Genomic DNA, 25,308 nt, shown 5'->3' with positions numbered 1-25,308 from the left:
ACTCAGCAGAAAAAAAAAGCTATATATAAACTCAGCACAGTTTCCCCCCCAATTACTTTGTCTGCATGTTTCAATTTCGTTCTGTGTCAAGCTTTGCCAAGGTACCAAGTTTGGCATTTTCAAAAGGGAATTGGATGATTAATCCTTGAGGCCCCTCTTGTAGTAACACCCCTCACACACCCCCAAAATGTGTGCTACTGTACTGTGGGTACTCTGAGGGGCAGCTCGTGCTTTTCTGATGTTTATTCACATGAAGCTCCTGGTTTTATAGATTTTTTTCTTTCTTTTTAAAAAGTCTGCATTATTCTAGCTGAGTGCTAGCAGCAGATGGCCAAAGGGCAGGCAGGGATGGCTCATGGTGCTGAGTAAATGGAATATTACCAGCATCCTGACATCAGGCTGTGAGTCTCTGTTATTTGTTTTGTATTCTCTCAAATCACTCAACACTGAAGTCAGGTGTATAACCAGAATCTCATATTTCATTATTAAAACAAGAGACAACCAGTACAAAAAAAAAAAAAAAAAAAAAAAAAAAAAAAAAAAAAAGGAGAAAAGGTTTCTAGTTGAAGAGGTAAGACTGAAAACATGAATCCCAGTTCAGAAGCCAGAAGGCATATGAAGTTCAAAATACTGTTATTTGTCATAAATCTCATGTGTTTTCCAGCCAATTTCAAAGTATGTTGGGGCCTTTCTCATAATGTTTGAGCAATCAGGATTGGTAATATGCTAGCTGCTCTCATGTGTGTGACAGGCCCTTTACAGAAAAAGCCTACAGCTGTGTTTTGTCTTGGTACTCAGAAAATCCCTCCCCACAAGTTAGCCCATCTATAGATATCTACAGTTCTTTGTGCCTCAATTCATGATAAAAAGGCAGAGTATACCATCCTTTATGAGGTATTTTGTATGGGTAAAATTTCTAGTGAACCCCCTGCAGAACAATATGTTTTATGCACTTTTTCTGGCTTAAAAGTACTCTTTTGTGTCAAATGTTTCTATCAAATGTGTCAATTTGTGGGTGCCACCTTTGCAGCTCAGTGGTGTCCAGATAAAGTGGTCTCCCTGTCAGGGCTGGCTCAAACCCAGCTGGGTGACACTGTGTTGGCCAAGTTCCCCTGTACCCCAGAACTTTTGAGACTTGATGCTTTTGAGCTTTGAAAAATAAGAATAAAGGATAAAATACTGGGCCTTAAAGTAACACGGCCGTAAGTGAAATAACAGCACAGAAGGAGGTGTTGCAAATTTTAAAAATAGGGGTATTCTTCGAAATACAGGGGTAAATGAGTGATGTGACCAGGCACTGAGACAGGATCAGGTTTAAGAAGCAAAAGTATCTTTAAGAAGCAAGAGAGAAAGAATGGTAAATTGGTCTTCACACCAGGACCATTGTGGAACTGTGAGGTAATAAATAAATAAAGGCCAAAGCAGCTTACTCATAAAGCAGAAGAAATCATGAGTAATACATTCCATTTGCCTTCCCTGTAAAGCCTTATATCATCCTAAAACATGCTGGAAATGACCTTGTTCAGACTACCAATGCATTCTGTATTTTCTCACTGCTGACCCTGACTTCATCCTGCAGCTCTTTGAGTTGTGCTTTTGTTCCCCCTCGTTTCCATGCGCTCACGAGGGGCAGTGAGTCAGCACACGAGGAAGGGCTGTGCTGCCCCTGGCAGCACATGGTGCCCCCCAAAAACAGCTGCACTTTCCAGGCTCTGTCCCCAGCTCCTGCACGTGGGGACAGCTCCCCTAACTCAGGGATTTGCCTCTGTGCTAAAGGAGACCATAGAACAGGTGGCCTCCTGAGCTGAATACTGTTCTTTATGATCTCTTCTCAAATATGCATCTTCAAATGTCAGAAAGGCCCAGGCTTCAGTTTCTTTTCTTGTCTTCTCTTCAGTTTTTGTGGATCACTTGGACACTGATGACTGCAAAAGAATTCCAGATAAAAAATTAACTTTTGTGTTTTATTTCCTGGGCTTAAGGACAGGAAGGCTGTCCTTGGGGAGGATCCAGTGGAGTTTTTCCACTGGCCTTTTTATGATTGGAAACATTCCCACGACTTGGGTACTGTTTAAGTGTCATTACAGAGGTCCAGTTGGCCCTCAAATAACCTACTGTGCTTATCAGCGTGATCAGGACCAAGTCATTGTAAGAAGTAAATCATAAACAAATGGACAGATGCCATGCTGATCTACAAAGGATAGAGGAGAGCAAAGACACAAAACAGCACCAGAACATGGGACCATGATGGCTTCACTTAATCTAAGCATGAACAGGCTTAAGGAAATTTTTGTGTTCCCAGATGGACAGTCAGGGAATAAAAGGAGAGAGATCCTTGAAGCATCTGCCAGGATTCTTTGCAGACTGCTTTATCTGAACTTCTAGAGAAGTTTGTCATATGTTAGTGTCATGGTAGCAGATCCCCCTGCTCACAGCCAGATCCCCACTGAGCTTGGGGTAGTGCATTTTGGGCTGACAAGTCCTGTTGTTTTTTTCAGAGATCTTCTTTATGCACTGGAGGAAGAAAACACAAAAGCCATTTCAAGTGCTATCAAATTTTTTCACATACCAGTTGTAAATTGCTTTGTTGTACCCAAGGCAGTCAGAGGTTTCCAGAGGGGGCAAAAGAGGAAAGGGCACTGAATAGCTTTGGTTAGAAAATACTTTTTTCCCCTTTCTTTGTGCATTTTTCATATTTTCAGTTAAACTGAGAGAAGTTTGAACAGGAACTTTGCCTATGTGCCTTTTAGAAAGGAAAAATTTGGAGTGCTAGGACTGGACATGGCTTTTACCAGTAAATTTTACCAGTATTAGGATATTAGGAGGTGCAGAAGTCTATGGCAAGGAATTGGAGCTTTGGCACCAGAAACACTTCTTTACATTCTGTGCTTTTACTACCATCAGTTTCTCAAGGACAGGCTGAACCTTGAGTTATGATTTTGGCAGCTGAAAGCAAACAAGGCTCCTTTTTGTTTAAATCCTATTTAAATGCCGTGCAATGGATTTCTTTCTTTTTTGGTCACTTTAGGTCTATGCACTCAGAGCAGTATTTGTTAATTTATGAACAGGAGTCACACTGCGGCTGGAAAACAAAAAATCAGGCTAGTTATGAAGACTTGAGCTGGTGGGTGCTCAATTCTTAAGGTTGTAAATCGATGGTCTCATTTTTCAGCATCTCTGCTGGCCCCTTGTGTGTAGGGGAGGGATTATTTACCAGGAGCACCTCACACACGCATTTGGAAGATGACCAACTAATTAATGCTTGCTAAACGCTTTGCAAGCCTCAGGGGAAAAAACAACTATGGAAAAGCAAAGTCTTATTATTGTCCTACTGCCCCTAATGTAGGTTAGATGTTTCCAAGGCATCAGGCACTGCATAAATGTTGTATGGTATTAAAACTGACCTGCCCTTGTCGGGACAAATGATAATTATGCTGAGTGATGAGAGAATCTTGCCGTTTCTCTGCTACGAATGTTTTCCTGTTTACTAATTCAGAAAAGGTCTCTCATCCAGCAATTGCTGAAGCCAGTGACTTAAGCAGCCAGTGGCTCAAGAAAGGTGAATTACAGAAATAATTTATTTTGTGCAAAGCTCTGATCTTCTCATAGGTTGGACTGTGCTCTCCAGAGCATATTTCCCCAAACTGCATGCCTGGGCCTGAGTCACCTCTCAGTCCATAAGACTGCCATAGAGATGAAGAACAACCAAAGGCAACCTCAGCGTGTAGACCATAAGATAGACTCTATTTTCAGCATGAAAATTCATGCTGATGTCTTTTAATATAAACATAACGTGAGGAAATAAACATTTGATTAAACTAAACACACAGGCCTTTTATATGCAAGGCCCTAATTTAAAGCACTGTCACCTCTATACAGAAAATACCAGCTGGAACAGGAATGATTAAATTAAATCATCTGGCTCTTATGTGATACCATGAATGTCTACTGAGAGGGGAAAAAAAATCCCTCCTCTTTATTCCTGTAGATCTGCAGGAACCATCAAGGGACACTTCTGTAGCAGGAAGGATTAAGTCTTGCACGAACTTCAGTGGTTAATGTGCTTTGGACTGGTGACATGCCCTTCGGACAGACCTACCCCAGTTTTATAATTCTCTTTCTCAGCCTTTTGGGCCTCTGGCAGTCCTTTCTCCTGTTTAATTTCCTCCTTGCTTCCCTCCCACTGGGATCCTTCACCATTCAGCATTTCTGCCACCCAAGTAGAAATTTTGATTGTGTTAGACAAGTGTAGAAAGAGAGACTTTCGAGCCTCGGTCAGGCTGTGGAGAGAACCCAGGGCAGATTTCCTGGGGGCTAAGTGTTTATTAAGGAGGCAAGAAAGAGGCAATCTCTGTGACTCTGATGATCTTAGCCTGCTGCAATGCATGGGTAGGGATTACACCACATCACAAATAGCTGGAGCAAGGCACGCATTGCATACAGGTAGGGAGCCACTTCTAGAGGGGTGGTACTCTTCCCCACATAGCCTAAGTAAAATAATAAAAATTAGCATAGTGGGACTATGGAACACTGCCTGGCCTGGCAGTATCATTACACTGGGGAGCTGCACCTTCCTTTGTGACAGCAGAGCACTCCAGGCACCCAGTCTTACTTATTTAATCAATTTTCATTCGAGGGCACACACTTCTCTTGGCAACCTGGGACTAGATGAAGTTAACAAATTTACAAAATCTAAATAGAACCAGATTGTTTTCTCCACTCTTCATTCATAGTTTGCCTCATAAAGTATTTCCTTAGAGATTTTTTCATTTTTTCCTGACTTTCCTTTTTCTGGATCTTCTACCTGATGGCACGCGTTCTGTTCTTGCTGATCACCATGTGTCACTAGTAATGTAGGTGGAAGAAAATTTCTGACTGTTTTGGTTTCAGCTTTTATGTTTATCTGTTTGGCTTTGGGACACTGTTCAGTTTCAGGAAGTATTTTTATCTCACAGGAGTCTCCTTGTGAGCAGTGGTGCTACAAAGACCTTCTTTTAGCACCGTGGAAGCTACTGGAGGTAGTGTAGGTCTGTCTTCTGTCAGGAGCTGAACTCTTTGAGTCAAAAAGCAAAGCAACATTAAAGTGAATTGACATTGGTGTAACCTTATACCTTCTGGCTCTTTCCCCAGCAGTGTTTGGTGCCTCCTTAGAACTGCATTTTCCTCTCCCTTATGCTAATACAGCCCAAGGGATTTGCACCAAAGCTATGGAGACAATTTGGCTGCAAGGTCTGCATGTAATGTGGTTATCAGTGCAAAACTGGTGTGCCAGCCTTTCCCACCAGCTCTGAACTCAGCCTGCAAATCAGCACTTTCCTCTGTGGATGGTCAGTTGACTTGCATGGCAGTGAACCAGAGAGAGGTGGAGTCTCAGAGGTGAGTGTGACTGGCAGGTGGTTTGAAGAAAAAAGCTATAAGACTAAATTTACCTGGCACTCACAGTCTTTAGGAAGAGCTGGGAGGAATTTGTTTTGAGGTGTCTGAAGCACTGAATGTTGACATATCTTGAGATGTGCCTCAATGAGCAAAGTAACTTTGTCATACCTGGTAAGCAGCCACCAAGGGTGGGGGTCAGAGCCTGACAAAATTCCATTTGAGTAACAACCCAAGCAGATGAAAGAGGTGGCAGGTAATCCACATGGAACAAAGAAATAAATGGAAATCTTGGGAGTATGTGGTTTGCATAGCTTTTTCTTGCTTCTGGGGAAAGATGCAAGAGGGGAGCTGAGAACTTTAATGTTGATTTCTGAGAGTATGTGAGAAAGCAATGCTGATGGCAGAGGCTCTAGTGCTACCGAGGTGTGCTCTAAGGATTTGAGAAGTGCTAGGCAGCTCAGAAAGTCTCTTTGTCTGGAAAGTCTGAAAATCAGGCTTGTTGTCCTATATTTTATTCCTGAACCTTGTCCTCAATTCTGTAGTCAAGAACTTAATATTTTGCTAGAAGGTTCTGTAGGCCTCAGTCACTGGAAGTGGCCAACAGACACTTGGTGATCTTAGGCAGGCTTTGCTCTATCTTAAGGCCATGATCTGTCTCAGAATGGAGCTTCAGGGTCCTGTTTCCTGAGCAGCATGGGCTGGTTCTGCCTGGTGCCTTGGCTCAGGGACACATCTCACCTGGCAGGTGCAGACAACAGGGAGGGGGAATTTGCATTAAGTATTGCATGAGGAATGCTTTAAGCATTTTTTAAGTGTTTGGTCTAAGTTCTGGGGATGAAGCTAAGAAATTTTACTTTATCAACTTTGTCCTTGTCCTGCTGCCTGAGATTGTAGGGAAGCTTCAGTTTGGTGCTTTACAGGAGTTCCAGCATGTTGTCATGGAAGTGGTCTAGCACAAGACAAGCTTTCTTTAAACAATTTAAAAACAGATATCTGTTAAACCATCCCACCCCTTTCTATCATTGATCTGCATTTTGAATGCAGTCCAATCTCTAACCTTTCCTTTCCTGACAGGGTTGTTGCCAAAGGTCTCATGGGGCAACCCTAATTTGACTTTCTTGTACTTCACATTCTTGCACTTCACATTCTTGCATTTCTTCCCCCTCTCTGAGGCCAAGTGAGGCACACAGGCTCTAGTTCTATTAGAGTATGAGCAGCTCCTGGAGGTGACCAAAGAGAGGTCAAAACCACAGGCAGATTCTTTGATCTATCAGCAGCTTTGTATGCCTTGGATCAAGAAATATTATTGAGCTGTTTGTGAATGGCTGTGGTCTGAGTAGCCCTTTTGGCAATTGGAAAGGGAGTTGGGTGAGAGTACCTGGGGGTGATGCTGGCTTTATTTCTTACTCCTATCCTATTGCTATCCAAAGTCTGCATTTTGGGGGAGAGCCCATGTGTAGCTATGCATACACAGGTAACTCATGGATCTGCATCTGTGCTTAAGCAGATCTGCATGGCATCTCTCTGACCTGGTCTTTGTCACAGCCACACCTGCCCACAAGACATTGGATTTGGATTGTAATTTCTCAGAAACTTCAGCTGGTTCAGTATCAGGCCATGAATCAGCAGTGCTCCTTGTGAGGAATGTGGTCTCGGCAGGCTTTTCTGCTTCTAAATTGATTTCAGGTGCACATCACACTGTCAGCTGCACAAAATTTTCTCTGATTTTTTTTTTTTTAATTTCTGGATGCTGAGCATCACTAGAGCATGGCCAATAGGATAAGTATGAATCTCTCATTCACTGATGTGTACTTTGAATTACCATTCCCAAAACAGAGGCAGTAGAGGAGGATGATCATCAGCTGCTTTGGGGAAAAGTTAGTGTCTCGTCTTGAGCTGTCACTGAAGATGGGCTCATGCTGGACCTTGTATGGAAGCAACTGAGGTGCAGGCATATGTTCCCTTCTGCTGACTTGGCTGTGGTGACACCAACCACAGCCAGCAAAGAAGAGCCAGCAACTGGGAGCAGTAACATCTCAAACTGCAGCAGAGATTGGCCAGACCGCTCCTGTCAGCACTTGGATTCCCTTGCTGTTCATTGAGGAATTAAAAGTTAACTGAGGGCGGTGGTAAAAAATAGGTTTGCCTGCCTAGAAAATGTTTAAACCAATACTGAAAAGCAGAGGTGGATCTGAAGGTAGTTATCTCTCTTGGAGTTTATATGGGGATTAAAAACAAGCGTCATCCTTGTAGCACATAGGCAATTTTATAATCACTGCTGGTATTTCACCTCAGGGTACTCTGTGGGAGGAAGAATTAATTTCCCATCTTTTTCTACGTAATGGAGGCTTGTGATTTTCTGTCAGTCATAAAGGAGAGTCTGTGGCCAAAGTAGATGCCAGAAGTGATTGAATAGTCTGGGATTGGTAAGGGTGTACCACCTCACCTCCAGAAATCAAGCTGGGGAAACATGCATGCAGAGAAATGCCACAAGATGTTACATGGCCATTTCACTTCCACATCAACAGGGAAAGACACTACAAGGCTGTGCAAAGCATAAGAAAAACTGCTGTGCAAAGCAGTGGCTGCAAAATTAAAGTACAGGATGTTTTATTAAATGCAGTCCTCCCTCACACCCCCCATCTCTTCTTGTTAAAGAGAGAAATCTTTCTTAGTGAAAAAAGCTGCCTCATCTTGAGTACAAGGCAATTTAGACAATTTTTTTTTCAGGGGGTTAAAGTGGCATGTTTGCACAACACCACCTTCACCCCAGAAAACCTGCCAGCAGTTGATAGATATAAATAGGGACATTTAGGGAGAAAAGCATATTCATGTTCCTTTGAAATGTGCTTGGCTAAAGGCATATTTTTAAGAGAGGGAGTGGAAAAACAAATGGAAAATATTTTCTTTGAAAGGGGAAAAAAAAGCAACAAACTGTCCTTCCTAAATAGAGATGCTTGGCTTGTGTGTACTTTAAGCAGCTGCAGGTCAGACCTTGCAAACAACCACTAAATTAGGTCCAGCTACTTTGATGCTAAAAGCATGGAAGTGCCAATAATTAAATTGCATCAGATGTAGGAAATGACTGATGTGTCTGTCATTCTCATGATAGCAGAGTTCACTCTGCTGCCATTTGACTGACCCCTCCTTCTTTATGTAAGCAAAAGGAATTTTCTTCTAAGGAAGATCAGCTGGTTTTACACCTTTTACATCTTTTGTTTTGTTTTCTGAACTGCTAATTCCCTGAAGGTATAGAAGCTATTTGAAAGAGCAAATCAAAGCTCCAATAATTTAGTGTTATATTATTCGTTGATGTATGGTTTGATTTAGTGGCTACTTATTATATCAGGTTACCATATAATTATCTTAATTATTGACTCCAGAAGTAAGTAGGAGGATTATGAGAGAGACAGAAAGGCCCAATGGAAAGAGCATGGTTCAGAGAATCAAACACATCTCAGTGTGCTCTTGGCTCCACCACTCATTTTCTCTGAGCCTGGACTCTTCTCTCAGTCAGCCTGTCCATGAAATCAGGAGGGATTGCAGGAACAGGACTCAGATGCTGACTCAGGATTTAAAGAGATGTAGGAGAGCAGTATAAAAAGGTGGGGGGAAAGTTCTGAATGATAATTGTAAAACTGGCAGAAAAAAATAAAAGAATGCACACCACCGCATGCATTTGCATTGAGGAGTGGAGCACCTCTGTGGGCATAAAGAAAGGGAATTGTGCCATGAAGACCTGAAATTTGAGACTGCATTTCCAGCCTCTGCTTCTGATTTCCCCCACAAAATTAGGCAGCCCTCAGATCCCTTCTGCAAAACAAGGGTGATGAAAATCATTCTCCCAGCTTTTGTTTTAGCCATTGGAATTATTGGAGCATTGCTCCTCACACAGATGTCAGCCATGGCTCTCACATGGCTCTTGGGCTTCTAGTCCTTTGTCTGATAACCACTGACCTAAGCCAAAGGTTTGAGTTAGCAGGCACCACCACAAGATAAAAGCCCCACTCAAAGGCTGTCAGTGCAGTCCATATTTCCTGTATTGATAATATTTGTCATATACTGACAAAATGCTTCATCTATTGACAAGCTGAGTTGCATTTTTTCCCCTGGGAGAGAAGCACACACACTGGTTCTCCTCAGCCTGTGCAAATTACTTTCTCTGCTTCTGCTTCTCTTTCCTGAGCCAGAAAATGGGGATAATAGAATGTATCTATTTCCTTCCTAGAAAAGATCAGTTAATGTGAAATGGTGCATGGTGGCTTAGTGCTGAATAAGTGGGATACCCTAATCCAGCAAGGTATTCTTGTTCTATTGTATGCCTTTTCTGCCTACCATCTGGAGTTGTTCCCTGCTTAGTATTTTCAGTATGTACCATATGTTTTTGCATGAAAATTCAATAAAATATGCATTATACATGAAAAATGCTGTAGTAAATAAAGGAAGGATGGAATCCAGTCCCCTTTGTGAACGGCAGGGGCCCCAAATCTTCATAAAAGGTTTAGTCTAGTCTGACGTCTGTGCTTTTCTCCAATTTACTCTGTGTAGGTCCTTAGGAGATGCTCTAATTTAAAACAAAACTCTACTTTCCTGATGAGGTTATTTGATATACTTTGGCTGCCCTCTGCTGAGAGCACTGAATAAAACAGGGAAGATGCCCTTTTCCAAGGAAGCTAACTGTAAGAAATTCCCTGGTTGTCTGTGTCCCGAGTTGTGTCAGTGCTGCTGTTTGGTGTCTCTCACTGTCTGTTTGTTGCCAGTCAGAGGGCAAAGTCCTCTGAGCTACAGCTCTATTGGGGTTTTAGCGCCCACCACTCCTTGTCAAGGGCTGAATGGCTTTGTAGGATTGTGAAGGTGTGGGCTCAGGCATTGACCATTGTGAAAAATGAAGCAGCATTAAGCAGGGGCTGGAAGGAAACAGGCTTCTCTGCTCAGGCACTACTGCAGTCCTGCCAGGTGGGATTTGAGCTCTGCCTTGGCACCTCACTTGTTGGCAGAGCAATTTCCCACTGTGAACTGTTCCTCATGGGGGTTCCAGCCTCTTCCAGTGCCATCTCTACCCCTCCACAGGCATCACAGCACCAACACTCTCCTTTATTTCTATAGCTGGGGACTGCAGAGGGCTTGTTCCAACATTAACAAGAGTAACTGGAGGACTTGCTGTTCTTGTGAACAAAGTGTGAGCCTCCTGCCCTTGGGAAGGAACAAGGGTCCTGTGCAGATTTTGGTACATGTGTGAAACAATAGCTCTGTTACAGCTATTGATGCTCTCTGTAATGACCTGCTTTTAATATTTCCTAGCAAGTTGATTTATTATTATACCTTCAGCTGGGCTATGTACCAAAGCATTTTGATGATGAAAGGAATGTTACACACACATTTAATTACTGCCCACATTTTTGTATAATTTTATCATTTACTGTTTTAGATGAGACATCGAGTTCTTCTACAGGAAAGATGCCCAGGAAAAAATAGATGATTTAAAAGCTAATCTGGGATGAGTTTGGCACTTACATGTGAGAAAACATAATTGTTCCTTTTGTCCTGCCCTTTCAGATGGTCCCTGATTACCAAAATGTACAAGAACTCCCTTATCTGGACATGGTGATTGCAGAGACGTTGCGCATGTACCCACCTGCATTCAGGTATCTTTTTTTTTTCCCCTTTCTGATTACACAGGATTGCTCCCTGGCTCTATAAAATGGAAATCTGCTCTTGGAAGACCAGTGGTCTCTCAGTCTCTGTGCCAACATCAATACTGCTTTGTGCATTTGAAAGATATCACGCAGCCTGTTGAAGGAAAGCTGGATAATTCTGGTATTTCTAAAGCACGTTTTTACAGTGAATTGGCCAAGGTTGCTTCCTCACCATTCCTCACATCCCCCAAGTTTAGAGGATGGAGCCATTTTGGAGCAGGTCTGGCCAGAGAAAACCAGAGGCTGCTTCCATGTGCCTCAGGCTTTGGGGGTATGCATCAAAACCCATCCCCATCAGGGCCCTGTTGGTTATTACAGCCCTGATCTGTGGAAGGCTTGCACAGTCTGAGAGCTGTATTTTACATGTGTGTTTAACTTGGCCCACTTACACTTAGCATTGCCTTATTCTAATAGAGTATAAGAGAGTATAGACCCTTAAACTAATGGTAACATCCGTTATCTTTTGAAAGTTTTGTCCCAAGTCACACATGACTTATTCTACTATATTGATGAACTGAAAACAAGGGGAAAAATTAGAAAACTGTTTGATTGTCAAAGCTCCAAGTTATCACAAATATAAATACAAATATTAAGAAATATAGTTTTTTTCAAAGAGATCAGCCAGTTGCAATGCTTCTCATGAAGCTCAGGGAAAAATTCAGATGACTGGAAAGAAGCCAAAACTGAGCTTGCTGTGAGAGCTTTTGAAAAATTTAACCCATGACTGAAAGCACCTTAAAAAAAAAAAAAAAGGCTTAAAATCATATTCTCTTCTATATGTTCACAAGGATTGGAAGTCAATGTTTTTTTCATTGGCATCTGCAGAATTGTTCAGACAGTTAATATGAGATATCTGCTCCTGGATGAGATGATGGGGTTTTACTGTGCTATACTTGGCGTACAAGTGGAAACTGTTTTGCTGGTTAAAGTGACAGGGGCCTTTGAGTTTGGGCTCTATCACTGGGAAACAATCCATGTTTGTCAGATGGGAGACAGAACAAGAAGAGAACAAAGTTCTTCTGAAGTTTTGTGTGGTGTTGTCAGGGCTGTTTATTGATCTGGCTTTTACTCTGATGGATGTGGAATGGATAGGACAGCCCAGGGCTGCTGAAAGATGTTAATTGCCTATGACAAGGATTATGCTGAGTCCAGTGAAAAATCAGTAGCAGCCAAGTTTGTTATGGAAAAAGTTAGTCTCATTTTTTTTAAATGAACTTACTATCCAGAGAACTTTCTCCCCCAGAAACTCATGTTTCCATTATCACCAAATTCATGTAAGAATGAGAAGGATAGCTTGTCAAAGTTTTTTTTGTTTTGGGGGTTTTTTTGTTTGTTTGTTTGTTTTTTTAATGCCAGCGTTTTGTTCCAAGTTTGGAGCCTCTGTTATTTGTCTATGAGAAAGGGAGATGGGTGACAGCAAGGAAAGAATGTGTTTCTGTAATGATACCAGACTGACAGCCCTGAAGCTGAAATCTTTGTTCAACTTTTTAGCAGAGTGCGGGAAGCAGCAAAGGAAGTTCCTGCACATTGCCTCTCCCCTGTGCTTGCAGATGGTGTGAGGGAATAGTTCCCAGACTGAGACAGCAGGGCACCCGCCTGGGTCTGGGCTGGTTTGGGATCTCTAGTGACCACCCAAGCACCAAAAGGTCTGGATCAGAACCACACATGCACACCCACACACAATCTTTTGTAAGACAGAAGCTGGGCTTTGGCAGGTGGCTTGTCATGATGAGGTTCCTAAGGACACCTCTGTCAGCTATCACCACAGGGTGGGAGAAAGCAGCAGAGTTTTGTTGTTAACATCATGCCTGTCTTTGATGAATATATGTGAAATATATGTGTTTTCCAAGGCTTGTGAATTAGCTGTATTTCCAGCAGCAGCAGAATACTCAGCCCTAATATTATAACCATCCCTTGCTAAGTTTCAGGTGCTGCACCAACAGGGGGGAGCTTCTCAAATAAAAAAACTCAAAGCTATATTTATTTTTTTTTTTCCTGGAGGCAAACCAGCACACTCTTTTTACCTGTTATTAGAGATGACTGACACATTTCATCAGCAATTTTCATTAAAAAAATGAGTCTAAACCCAACATCAACAATAAAATTGCAGTTTAGCAGTTCATGCTTTAGAAAACAATAAACAACCAGAAATGCTTTCCTGTGAAAAGGGCAAAAGTCAACCACCTGGGCTGGAGCTATGGACTTCTAAGTGGAGATGATTGTAACCTGAGAAGACACTGGCATCAGCAACAGTTCATCTATGAGATATTATTTATCTATGAGAAAATGTTACCTCAGAAATTGTTTGGTCAGATGAAGACAGATACTTTTACAGATCTCCCCTGCTGTATTTTTACCCTTTATTAATCATCTGGGATGCATGATGTTGTTGCAGATTCACTAGGGAAGCAGCTAAAGACTGCATAGTGCTGGGGCAGCATATTCCAGCTGGAGCTGTCATTGAAATTGCAGTTGGACACCTTCACCACAACCCTGAGTTCTGGCCAGACCCTGAGAAGTTCATTCCTGAGAGGTATGTGGAGCAATGCTTTTCACCCTTAGGTTGAGGTCTTTACTTGGCCCTGTGGGCACAGAACTCCAATCTGTCCAGTGCAGGCACCAGATTCTGCTGCTCTTTTACAGCCACAGACACCCACTATTCATCCAAAGCAGCATTTCCACCAAGAGGAGCACAGTTTTATTTAGACCATGAAAACATGTTCTTTCCACTACATCAGACAGGTGATGATAGTGGTGTATTCCACAGAAGGTGCAAGGTTTGGTCAGGGTTGAACTGGGGCAGAGGTTTTCAGACCTGTTTCCGAATCATATCCTGTGAATAATGTTGTTTCTGGGTACCAAAATTCTGAAGTGGGACAGTATATTCACTGGCTTGGCTGTACCTGGGAAACTCATCCAGCTCCTTGCTGGTTCAGAGCCCTCTTTTCACTTGAAACATAACATACTCTGTGAGTGGGGAACATAACATACTCTGTGAGTGGGGAACCTACCCCATCTCCCACTGGGAATTTCCTCCCTGTCTGTAAGTTAGGATCCTTGGTTCTTGTTTTGCAAGATGGTTTCACATGGAGCATTTATATCTTCAGTGGGAAGGGGGAACCCTGTCAAGCTGTGGTTTTGTACCTGCCCTGTGTTACAGGTGCTGGGCTGAGCTCACAGGGAGAGTTTCAGCTGATGTGGTGCTGTGTGGAAGCACAATTTAGTTTTGTGGGCAGCTATATTTTTAAACTGTTTAGTGAGCAGATGCATTTTAAGCTACCACTACATTCAGAAGTTTACTAAGAAAAGAAATGCCTGCTTCATAAACAACTGGGTGTGAGGCTGGCAGCCCAGAACCATCTTTGCCAGTAAGACAACACATGTTTGGTGTAGATGGGTTTTCCTAATGCTTCTTGTGGAACAAATCTAGGCATATGCTCCATTAGAATCTTTTGGCCACAAAGAAGAGCAATGCCAGGGTTAGAGAAGCCCAGAGATTTTGTTGGAGAGGAATCTTAGCAGCAACTGGAAGTCTGGGGTGGGTATTTTTAGCAATGCTTATCTAAAAATGCTTTCTTAATTGTTTATTCACCACTTTAACAGTAATATGAAAGGGTAAAATGGTTAGAAGGGGCTGCAGTCCCCTTGATTCACACAGTGCTGTTTGGTATGAATCTGATATTAATTCCCTTTTGAACCTTCCCCAAGGAATGATCCATGATTACTAACACTCTGCTCAGATTGTAGAGCTGGAAATGTTAGCAAGAATTATAAAATAAGAGTGCAACAAAAATTAAAATGAAATAAAATAATTCAGTTGCAGCCTTCCCCTTACCCCCTCCCCCAACCTCCCCCCCCCACAATATTTCATTTTGAAATTGGTGGTAGGAATAAAACAAGGGAGATTTTAAATTTACCAGGATGATATATGGGGGTGAGCAAGGCAAGAATTATCTGATTATGCTTAGTACATGAATTAATGGTCCTTCAATCTCAAATTAGGGGCCTCTACAGTGGTTTTTGGAGTAGTGGCTCAATCTTATTTAGGTTTTCAAAGCATGGGGATGGAATTAGTGGAAATACACAATATTCTTTTTTCCAAAGCTCCAATTAGCCTGTATTACCTCTTGTCGTAACGGCGGGAGAGATGCGACACACCATATGCGATGAATAGCAAATCTCGAAGTTTATTGAAAGCTTACACATTTTTATATTAGTGTTAATGAAGCTTATGCATATTGCAAAATCTGAGCTCATTATTGGTTAAAGCACACTATGATCAAACACACCTACTTCTATCTCTTAACAATTATTTTGCTTCTATGTGTACATTCTTCTAATTTCTCTACCTTGGGATAACTACATTTTCTGGCAAGCAATTTTCTCCCCCGTCTTCCCGTTTTAGAGAAGGTCACTGTGACCTTCATCAGTAATTGGGCATCGGTTGCTCAGTTCCCAGCTTGTTTCTCTTACCCTTATCCATCGGTATCACATCGGAATGTCCTTTCTCAGCTAACCAATTCTCCAAAAAGCTCTCTACATCTCCCCTGTTTTTCTGTTGAACAAGCATGGTTTGATTAAATGCAGTAGTTATCATCTTTCGCACCATATTCTGCAAGCATATACAAAAACAAGGCAAAACTAATACTAACAACAAAACTACAATAGCTACTACAATGCTAACCTTAATAATTGAACGTAACCATGATCCTAAGTTTAAAGATTTGAGCCATCCACCAATACCAAGGCCTGATTCCACCTGTAAGTTCCCAGTTAACCTCCGTAACTCAGAGAGCTGTGAGTGTACAAACTGTGCATGATCAGAAAGATTCATGCAACACATGCTCTCAAATTCATCACAGCCATGGCCTTGTGCAAGTAAGAGAAAATCAATCGCAGCTCTATTTTGAAGCGTTGCATGGCGAATAGAATCTACATCAAGCAAAAGACTGGAAATTGCTAAAGAAGTTGCATTTGTTTGTTTAGCAAGCCAACATCCTAACTTATTTAAAATAGCATGAGCATCTGCGGCTGATACCCCTGGAGTTAAGAAAGATGCTGCAACTATGGCCACTGGGGACCAAAACTTTACATCGTCCTGGCAGTCAGCTGCAAATGCATACCACACAAGTGGAAAAAATATACTGTAGCCAAAATACCACTTTTGAAATGAACAAATAGTTTAGATGCCTGATCTGTGTGAAGCCTTTGTTTCAGTGAAGTCTGACGTATCAACAAAGTCTTTCAGCATCTTGGTTAAACACAGGAAACAGAGAAAAATAACTCAGAACTAACTCACCTATAAAATATTAAGAAATACAAATCAGATGATGTGTTTTAGATTGGATATTTGAGACAAATAAGCAGTGTAGAATAACTCATGTGCTTGTGAATCTCCTTATGCAAAGCCAGTGAAGAACTTAACACATGTGAGACAAGCTACAGCTCACACTGGTTATTTTCAGAGGGAAAAAAATATATAAAAAGTGATGGAGAAGTTACAAGTTGAGTCAGGTGCTTAGAGTATTACAGGTTTGCTTTAAATTGAACAGGTACAAGAAATATGTTTCTAAGTACAAAGGGACGTTAATGCTGTGGTATGATTTTTTAAACTCATATTCTCTTTCAGATTAAAATGTAAATTAAATGAGAGAATATTTTAAATGACATATTGTGTTCTCACTTGGACAAAGAAAAAGGATAACAACTAAGTACAAAATACTCTTTGTTCGATGTTACAGGAAGAGCTAAGCAACAGTTTTCCTGTAGACTAAAATCATTATTCAAACAATAGAATGAATGTTTTCTAGGCCTCAAACATCAGTGTTTATGCTTTATGTTTTAAAAGTCAATTGATGCTTAAACAGTAGGGATGAATATATTCTTTTTGATAATTATTTATCAAAATTGTCTCCAATAATAATACCAATAATAATAGTATTAATATTATGGTTGGAAGTCTATTATATATTTTAGTATCTGTTTTGAGTGAAAGTTTTGTTGTTTTTGTTGTTTGGAGGGAGTTGTTTTTTTGTGCAAACTAACATTCAGGTTAAATTATAATTTTAAATGTTACATGACATCCAGTCCAGTTTTCTAAACATATAAATGTATACAATGAGTAACAGTTGTTTGGATTTTCTTCTTGCATCTGTGTAAGCAGTTATAGCATCCGATAAGGACTTTAGTGATCTTTTTGGGCATTAAATCTAACTCCACTGTCCTATCACGACCTTTTTTGAGCAAATCAGTTAAAATGTCAATTTTCTGAAGAAGGGTTTTATGTTGTTGAAGTGGAGGAGATATCCATTCTAAGGCCCATATCTCCCCCGTTTTTCTGTTATGCTAAGTAAGTGCACTCAGTAAAAAATTTTTGTTTACACCAAACTGTCAGCTGTACAGGGAGATCAAAATCACGTCTCTGAACACTGCCTTGTGTAACACGGACCAATATCTGCTGCAGTGTTTCAGCCCGTTCAGGGGTTATATGAACAGGCTGTGCTGGATTAGTTCCCTTTAACAAAGGTCAAAGTTCATCTAACAGTTCATTGTTCGATTCGCATAGGTGGAAAAAGAATATACAGCATAATAGAACTCTCTCTTACATAGCCAGTGTCCATTATTCTAGATAAAACAAACAATCTTAACACTGTAGCCAAGAAATGTCCTAAAAGCAAAACTCTCACAGATAATCCATCAATAATGAGTGGTCTCTTTACTCTCGTTGGGACTTTTGTGGGTGAACAGTCACCAAATTCACTGTCTGCTGCTGTTGCTAGGTCTACTCCGAGGCTCTCGGCGGTTGCGGGCTGAAGGCAGGTTTAGCCGAAGTGGTGATAGCTGCTATCTGTGTCCGGGTGCGGAGAGCTGGTGGCCGGGAAGCAGAACTGCGCTGGGCAGCCGCGGGGCGGGCGGACGTCTCAGAGCCCGCTGCTCCACGGGGGGTGGAAGGCCCGTCCTGCCGTCCCCCCCTCGGCTCGGGGACGGGGCGGCTGCGGAGCGGTGCTGGCGGCTGCGGAGCGGGAGGCGGCCGCGCTGCAGCTGCTGAGTCGCCCAGGGCCGGGGCCGGCACGAGCCTCTCCGGCGGGGCGGCTGCGGGCTGTGCGCTGCGGCAGGGCGGCGGAGGGTGCGGGTCCGGAGCGGGAGGAGGCGGAGGCGGTGCAGGGTTTAACACCGGGGCAGGCAGCGCGGACAGCACGGCTGGAATACGCGCGGGGGGGCTGCTGCCCGCGGCAGAAGCCGATAGCTGCAGGGAGCTGCTGTTTAGAGCAGGAGCTTGTGTCGGCGGGGCCCCAAACCAGTCTCTGCAACTCCTGTCGCCTTCACGGGCTGCACTAGTCTGCTGGGCAGCTCTCTCCTCCGCCTGGTATTTCAAGAATTCAGCATGCACGACTCGCCATAAATTTCCCAACTCTCTCGCGGTCTTATCCTCATCTATGATTGCACGCCACAGCTTATTCCCGAATATACGCCACTCTGACAATTCATGCACTGTATGCGGATTACGAAAAAACTCCTGTGCACACCCATAAACTAACAACCCAGGAAGTTCTTTCTGTAAATCTATCCCTCTAATCTGACGCCCTCGTAAAAAGTCAGTAAATAAATCGTATGCTGCTTGCCTGTCTTTATCCATTTTAACGACGATTGCGCGCTTCTTGCGGCTCTATTCAGGTCCGGCAGCACGTAGCAGCCGGGCTCTCCTCTGAGGTCACCCGGGGCCGAACACCTTCCTTTTTCAGTGGTGTTTTTTGCCGTCCCCAGCCGCGAAAGGACCTGCACTTGACTTTTACGCCTCCGACCGTGGCTAGTCCCGAAGGTACACGTCCGGGGTCACCATTTGTCGTAACGGCGGGAGAGATGCGACACACCATATGCGATGAATAGCAAATCTCGAAGTTTATTGAAAGCTTACACATTTTTATATTAGTGTTAATGAAGCTTATGCATATTGCAAAATCTGAGCTCATTATTGGTTAAAGCACACTATGATCAAACACACCTACTTCTATCTCTTAACAATTATTTTGCTTCTATGTGTACATTCTTCTAATTTCTCTACCTTGGGATAACTACATTTTCTGGCAAGCAATTTTCTCCCCCGTCTTCCCGTTTTAGAGAAGGTCACTGTGACCTTCATCAGTAATTGGGCATCGGTTGCTCAGTTCCCAGCTTGTTTCTCTTACCCTTATCCATCGGTATCACATCGGAATGTCCTTTCTCAGCTAACCAATTCTCCAAAAAGCTCTCTACAACCTCTCATCTCTTTCTACCCTGCATGAGTTCTCTGGACCTTAGCAATCTAAAGTTCTTGGAAACTGAATCCAAAGAGAAGAGAGATTTTCATTAAAGATAGATTGGAAATAAAACTCATGTCTCCATGTCCTCTCCTGAAGCCACCAGCTGACAAAGGCTGATGGCCATAAGTCGATTATCTTTTTACTTAGGATGTCAGGACATAATCTATCAATAGTCCCCATCACCTGTCCATTAAGACCTATTGAAATAACCAGCTTTTGAGATTTAAATTAAAAAACATGGAATTAAGCAAAAAGCATTTCTTGAACTGGTTTCCATCTCTGCACCTTCTAGGTTTACAGAGGAGGCCAAGAAGGAAAGACATCCCTTTGCATACCTGCCCTTTGGGGCAGGACCCCGTGGCTGCCTTGGCATGAAAATGGGTTTGTTGGAGACAAAAATTACTCTGCTGAGGATTTTGCAGAAGTTTAAATTCAAGACCTGCCCAGAGACTGAGGTTTGTACATGCAGATGCTTAAAGATCACACTTGTTAACCTGAGGGAGCTGACAGTGTGTCTTAGACAGGACAACAGGTTTGCCTTTGTGACTTCTCTTCATTTGAGAAAACTGCTAGAGACACTTCCATAATAAGGAGAGACCAGGCATGGACTGCATGTTTTAAGCAAAATGTGATTTCAGATATATAATTTTTCCAACAAAAGGGAAATTATGTTACACAGCCCTGCCTTAGTGGAGAGCAGTATGGCAAGACCACAGGCAGAATGTCATAATTCATAGAGGGTGAGAATATGTGCACATATTTCACAGGACCTCAGCACTCTAGTATATGTTTATTGCTATGGACATTGCACCCAGCTCTAGAGTTTATAGAGTTAATTTCTTTCTGTTCAGATCTACAGCATTCCTGGGTAACCACTGCCTCAGCCTCTGGCTGTAAATTCTATTTAATATTATACCAGCACAGCTGACTGTAAAACAAATACTTTACTGCTTCCACAGTGATCCTGGTATGAACTGGTCCTCCAGCAAAAATGTCTGTCTGTATGTGGGGGTGTCATACACACATAAACAAACACATAGAACTGCACATAAAATGCTCTTTTCTCTTTCAGATTCCTTTGCAGCTCAAATCAAAAGCCACACTTGGACCAAAAAATGGAGTCTACATCGTGCTGGAATCTCGCTAAAAGGGAATGCATCCTGAAGCTCTCTGGAATGAGGCCCCTTGTTAGTGAGTCACTGGGTATAATTAGTTTTCAAAACTCCAAGGACAGCTAGGAGCCTAAGTCCCACTGATGGTCAGTGGGTGCTTCCTCACTGCTCTCCTGTGGGACAGCCCTCCAGTCACGTTTTAAAATGGGCTCCACAGTCTTTTTTGGATGTTTTCAAATTGCTGTGAATATTATCTATAAAGAAGCATCCCACTTTCATTTGCTTTTCTTCATCATACTTCTTTTCACTTATCTGTGGCAATGCTTTCTTCATGCTGTTTCCACAATTTAGAGTAGATTTTAATTTCAATTCATTGTATGGCACATCCTTCTCATGAACTTGTGAGTCCCTAGAGAAAGCCCCAAAGACACCACTGTTACAGCAGAAGACCTGGGATGCAGTGCATTGGATTTTTTCATGAACTCCACTAACAATCAAAGCTGAGGCACCTGTACAATGCTTAATCTCTTAACCTGTGTCTGTAAAGCCAGAGAAGTTGCACCTCCTCCAAGCTTTGAAGTGATTTTAAATACACTTAGATTAACAATTTGAACTTGGCACATTCCATCGACATGACAGAAGAATGGAGCAGTGAAGCTCCAGCAGCTAAGACCAAAGAAATGAGGTGACAGCCATTTTTCTGGCTGCTGAACTGCTGTTGGAAAGGTGGAGACAAAGAAGATACGAATTTAAAGCAGGCAGGAGGACTGGAGAAAGTTTAAAGGTAATCAGAAGCTGCTGGTACCAAATCTGCTTCATGGGGATGCCTTTCCTTTCCAAACATTGCAGTTGGCACCACCCCTGTCTAGCTCCTTGAATCAAGGAGATTAAGCATGTGTGCACTAGAGCTGGTGGCAAAGGAGTGGGATCCAGGATCATCAGACCCAGCAGCTCTCTTGACTCCTGTGACACTGGAGCAGGTCATGTCCCGAGTGCCTCACCCCCTGAGGATGGAACCTGTCAGATTGCCAGCTGCAGCAGCCCCATGGATCTATTCAAGCTGTGTAACTGTGCACACTCATCTTCCCAGCCAAAACAATTGTAGTTTCCACTCCTCACATTCCCTCTGTCCTACACTTCTGCAAAGCCTTCACCAGCCACACAGCTGGTGTTGCACAAGAAGCTGGAAGGGGGCACAGCTGGGCCAGCTGACCCCCACTGAATACAGGGACATTCCACACCTTATGGCACCATGCTCAGCACATAAAACTAGGGGAAGAAGAAGGAAGGGGGACAACATTCCAAGGGATGGTATTTGCCTTCCCAAGTCACTGTTATGCCTGCTGGAGCTCTGCTTCCTGGGGTGGTGGAACACCTCCTTGCACATAGGAAATGGTGAATGAATTCCTTGTTTGGTGTGTGGCTTTTGCTTTACCTATTAAACTGTCTTTATCTCAATCCATGAGTTTTCTCATTCTTAAAATTCTCTCCCTCACCCCACTATGGGGGTGTGAATGAGCAGCTCTGAGGGGCTGAGCTGCTGGCTGGGATTAAACCACAACAGAACTGTGAGAAGAGATTTGTGCAGTCCCAAAACCCTTTTTAAAAATTCATTATTCTTGTATCTTTTCTTTTAAATTTTTTTATTTTTTTATAGAACAAAAACTCTTGCAGCACTATAAAAATAAGGATGTACCTTTGGTTCTTTGCAAGTCTTGACTTTCTGCCTGCCTGACAGAGTCTGCTTGAGGGTTCCTTAGGTACAGCATCTCTTGGTGATGTGCACAGAGCAGGAGGAAGAGACTGACTGCTCAGCTTCACTGCAAGGATGGAGCCATCTGCTCACTGATGCCTGGCTAGGTCCCTGAGTTTCTCTCCAGCAAGCATCTTTTGCTGCCTTCTTCCCACATGCTGCCTGAACACTGATCAAATTACTGGCTCTTGTTCCTCAAAGACTGTCTCTTCCTCTTTCACGCAATTTCTTTTTAAACAGGTCTGTATAGGCAGCAGTGGTGAAGCAGTGACTGGGGAAGTCTTGGAATTGTTCCTTTTTCCATGGAGCATTCCTGGCATGCTAAGCAGAAGTGCCCTGTTACAGACACACTGATTATATGAATTGCTGATGGAGTGATTGTTATTTATTTGAAAAGCAACATGTTGTATTTACCTTAGTTTCTACACATTATGCGTAATTTTTCCCCTCCTAGAAATAGTGTGCTGGAGGCTGATTTTCTGTGCAGCTTACATACACAGTTGACAAAAAGCTGGGTGAGCCTTGCCTAAAAACTTCCCACCTACCAGAATGAGCAGGAAGTTTATTCCATCTGAAGTCATCTGTCAAAGGCTTGTTTGTATTCCTTAGATGAATCAGAAAGTTGTTGTGTGCTTCATTTTTGACAAAATAAGCCAAGCCTAAATCAAGCTTTTCCCTTTCTTACCCATGATTTTGTATAAATTCTTCTTCCTGGTCTCTGCCTCTGCAGCTTGGTGGTGTGGATGAGCACTTAGCAGTGAAGGCTGAGGCAGAAGTCATGGAGTACCTCAGCCTTCTTCATGTTCTGGGTAACCAGAGCTCCTGTTTCCTTCTAAAGAGGGCCCACAATTCCCCAAGTCTTCCTTTTATCACCCATTTCTGTTGACATCCTTGACATCCCAGACCGGATTTATTTCTATCAGGACTTGCTTTAGCTTTCCTAACCTGATCTCTGACTGCTTAGACAATTTCTCTGTACTCCTCCCAGGCTATCTGGCCTTGCTTCCACCTTCTGTAGACTTCTTTTTTTTTTGTTTGCTCCTTACTCATCCATTAAGGTGTCCTGGTATTTTTGCCTCACTTCCTCTTTGATGGAATGAATGACTCCTGATCTTAGAGGAAGTGATATTTGAATTTTAACAAGCTTTATTTGGTGCCTTGTCCTTCCCTTTGATCCTGACCTGTAAGGTCTCAGTCAGTTCCTCATCCATCCCCAGGTGGAGCTCCGTGGTCATTGACAGGGGGTGACACCCCCTTCTCATCTCCTCTGTCCTCCTCAAAAGCCTTGAGGAGGCTTTTTTAATTTCCTTTCCAGCACTCCAGTCACAGGAGCCATCCCACCATGTCTGTGTGAGGCCAGGGAGATCACAGACCTGCAGGAGTGCACATCTCTAACCTCATTTTTTATTCTGCATGCTGCATATACTTGCAGAGAGGCATTCAAGTTGGGCTGGAGTGGCTGGAATTCCTTTGTGCTGCTCTTCAGGTGCTCTCCTGCTGAACTATGAACCCTCTTCAGGCTCTGTGCATCTCTTGCTGCCACTAGCATCAAACTGGTATGACTGGGATGCATTGAGGTGCCTCTCCACCAACATAATTCCAAATATTGATGCCACAGGGAGAAAAAACAGTCCTGAAGTGGCTGCTGGTGTGCATCATATTTTACAGACTTGGAAAATGACCCAAGAGTCTTTCTCAGCTGCATCCATGTTGAACGTGGACAGTAGGGGTTCAAGCAAACACACTTGAGTCTGTGCTAAGTGGCTTTCAACCATTCTGCAGGCTTCTGGTTAGGAAGTGTTATGTGTTTTCACCTGTCAGTTTGTAGCACTGTGGAACAGAGAAATTATTTTTGCATTTGAAGTCAGCTTTCTGGAAGTGCATCAACCCTTGTTCTACATGCAGGCTGAGACAGACAGCTAGAGAAGACAGGAAAAAGCCTGCCAACTTTCCAGTAATCCAGGAAGTGCCCCAAGCCATTTGTTCCTTCTCATTAATGGTTGGTGGTGCAGTCACCAGACACTGCAGACATTGCACCAGGACACTCAGTGGCTGTGTGAGCTCAGCAACACGCCCACAGAGTGAGCTGTGGCAGGGATCAATGAGCCTCTGGAAGCACACATTTCCAGGAAGATATGGTACTAGATTGCCAGCAGCTGTCCAAAACAGAAACTGCTAATATCACTGTAATCACAGTGTGTTTGTGCACCTATAGAACATGGTCCCACACTGATCTTGAGCAGGGCTGGCTTTAGAATTAATTAAAAAAAAAAAACTCAGACCCCCCCCCCCCCCCCCCCCCCCCCAAAAAACCCCAAAAAAACAAACCACAAAAATAAAGCTTCCAAAAACCCCTCCAGAACAAAAGCAAAACAGTAACAACAAAACCCCCACCCCCAGCACTATGTTTATAATTGCAATAGCAAAACATAGCTCTATATCCTTAAGTAATGGTAACTATTTAGCATTCTGGTATAACATGCTTCAGTCAGCAGCAGTTGGGGCTAGGGAGGAACAAGGAAGCTGGTTTAAAATTCCTTTCCTCAGAAACAGCAAATGTGTTGTCTTGCATTGCTGAGCTGTGAGTTTGTTTAAAATTGGGCACGTCTGTGTTACAAAAGGGTTTTAGTCATTCTCTGACAGCTGATACAAAGCAGAGGCTGCTTGGTAAAGGAAAGCTTCTATTAAATATGTCTTCTGGTCTTTGTAATGATGACAGAAAGCTGTCAGTATGAAATGGTATTTTTAATGAAGCTGCTGATCGAAAAAAAGCTTTACAGTTTTTTACTTTAAAAATAGTATTCCTAGAAAAACAGAGTTGGGTGGCAGAAATTATTATGCTTCATGGATTGTAAATTGGAACTTTCTAGTCTTACCTGGCATTAAACTGCAGAATTTCCTCTCTGTGTGAGATACTTTAGGCAATGATCACCTCATTTCCCTTTGTTAATCATCCTGGACATAGCTTCACCTGATACCAGACTCTTCCACGTGTTTACAGCAGAAACCAGGGTAAAAGAATTTAAAGCTGATTTATAAACTGTCTGTCACTGCTTGGTTTATACTGGCCC

The 25,308-nt window shown here is 42.7% G+C and overlaps 1 protein-coding gene across 2 annotated transcripts in view; it reads left to right on the top strand.

Moving 5' to 3' along the window:
* The window catches only part of TBXAS1 (thromboxane A synthase 1), a 232,264-nt gene extending 210,322 nt beyond the window's left edge, over positions 1–21,942 (top strand). For both annotated transcript variants that reach the window (XM_071422377.1, XM_071422378.1), the window contains 4 exons: positions 10,933–11,021; positions 13,468–13,605; positions 19,665–19,827; positions 20,445–21,942. In XM_071422377.1, coding sequence (XP_071278478.1) covers positions 10,933–11,021; positions 13,468–13,605; positions 19,665–19,827; positions 20,445–20,519 — 465 coding nt within the window. In that variant the 3' untranslated portion in view covers positions 20,520–21,942. The remainder of the gene's footprint in view (positions 1–10,932; positions 11,022–13,467; positions 13,606–19,664; positions 19,828–20,444) is intronic.
* The last annotated feature ends 3,366 nt before the right edge of the window (positions 21,943–25,308 follow it).

The sequence above is a fragment of the Agelaius tricolor genome, unplaced genomic scaffold (assembly GCF_023055355.1).
Source record: "Agelaius tricolor isolate 1412-34295 unplaced genomic scaffold, bAgeTri1.0.p SCAF_3, whole genome shotgun sequence".
In the NCBI taxonomy this organism is placed as follows: domain Eukaryota; kingdom Metazoa; phylum Chordata; class Aves; order Passeriformes; family Icteridae; genus Agelaius; species Agelaius tricolor.
The sequence above is the reverse complement of the archived record's forward strand: the minus strand, read 5'-3'. Positions and strand labels throughout refer to the sequence as shown.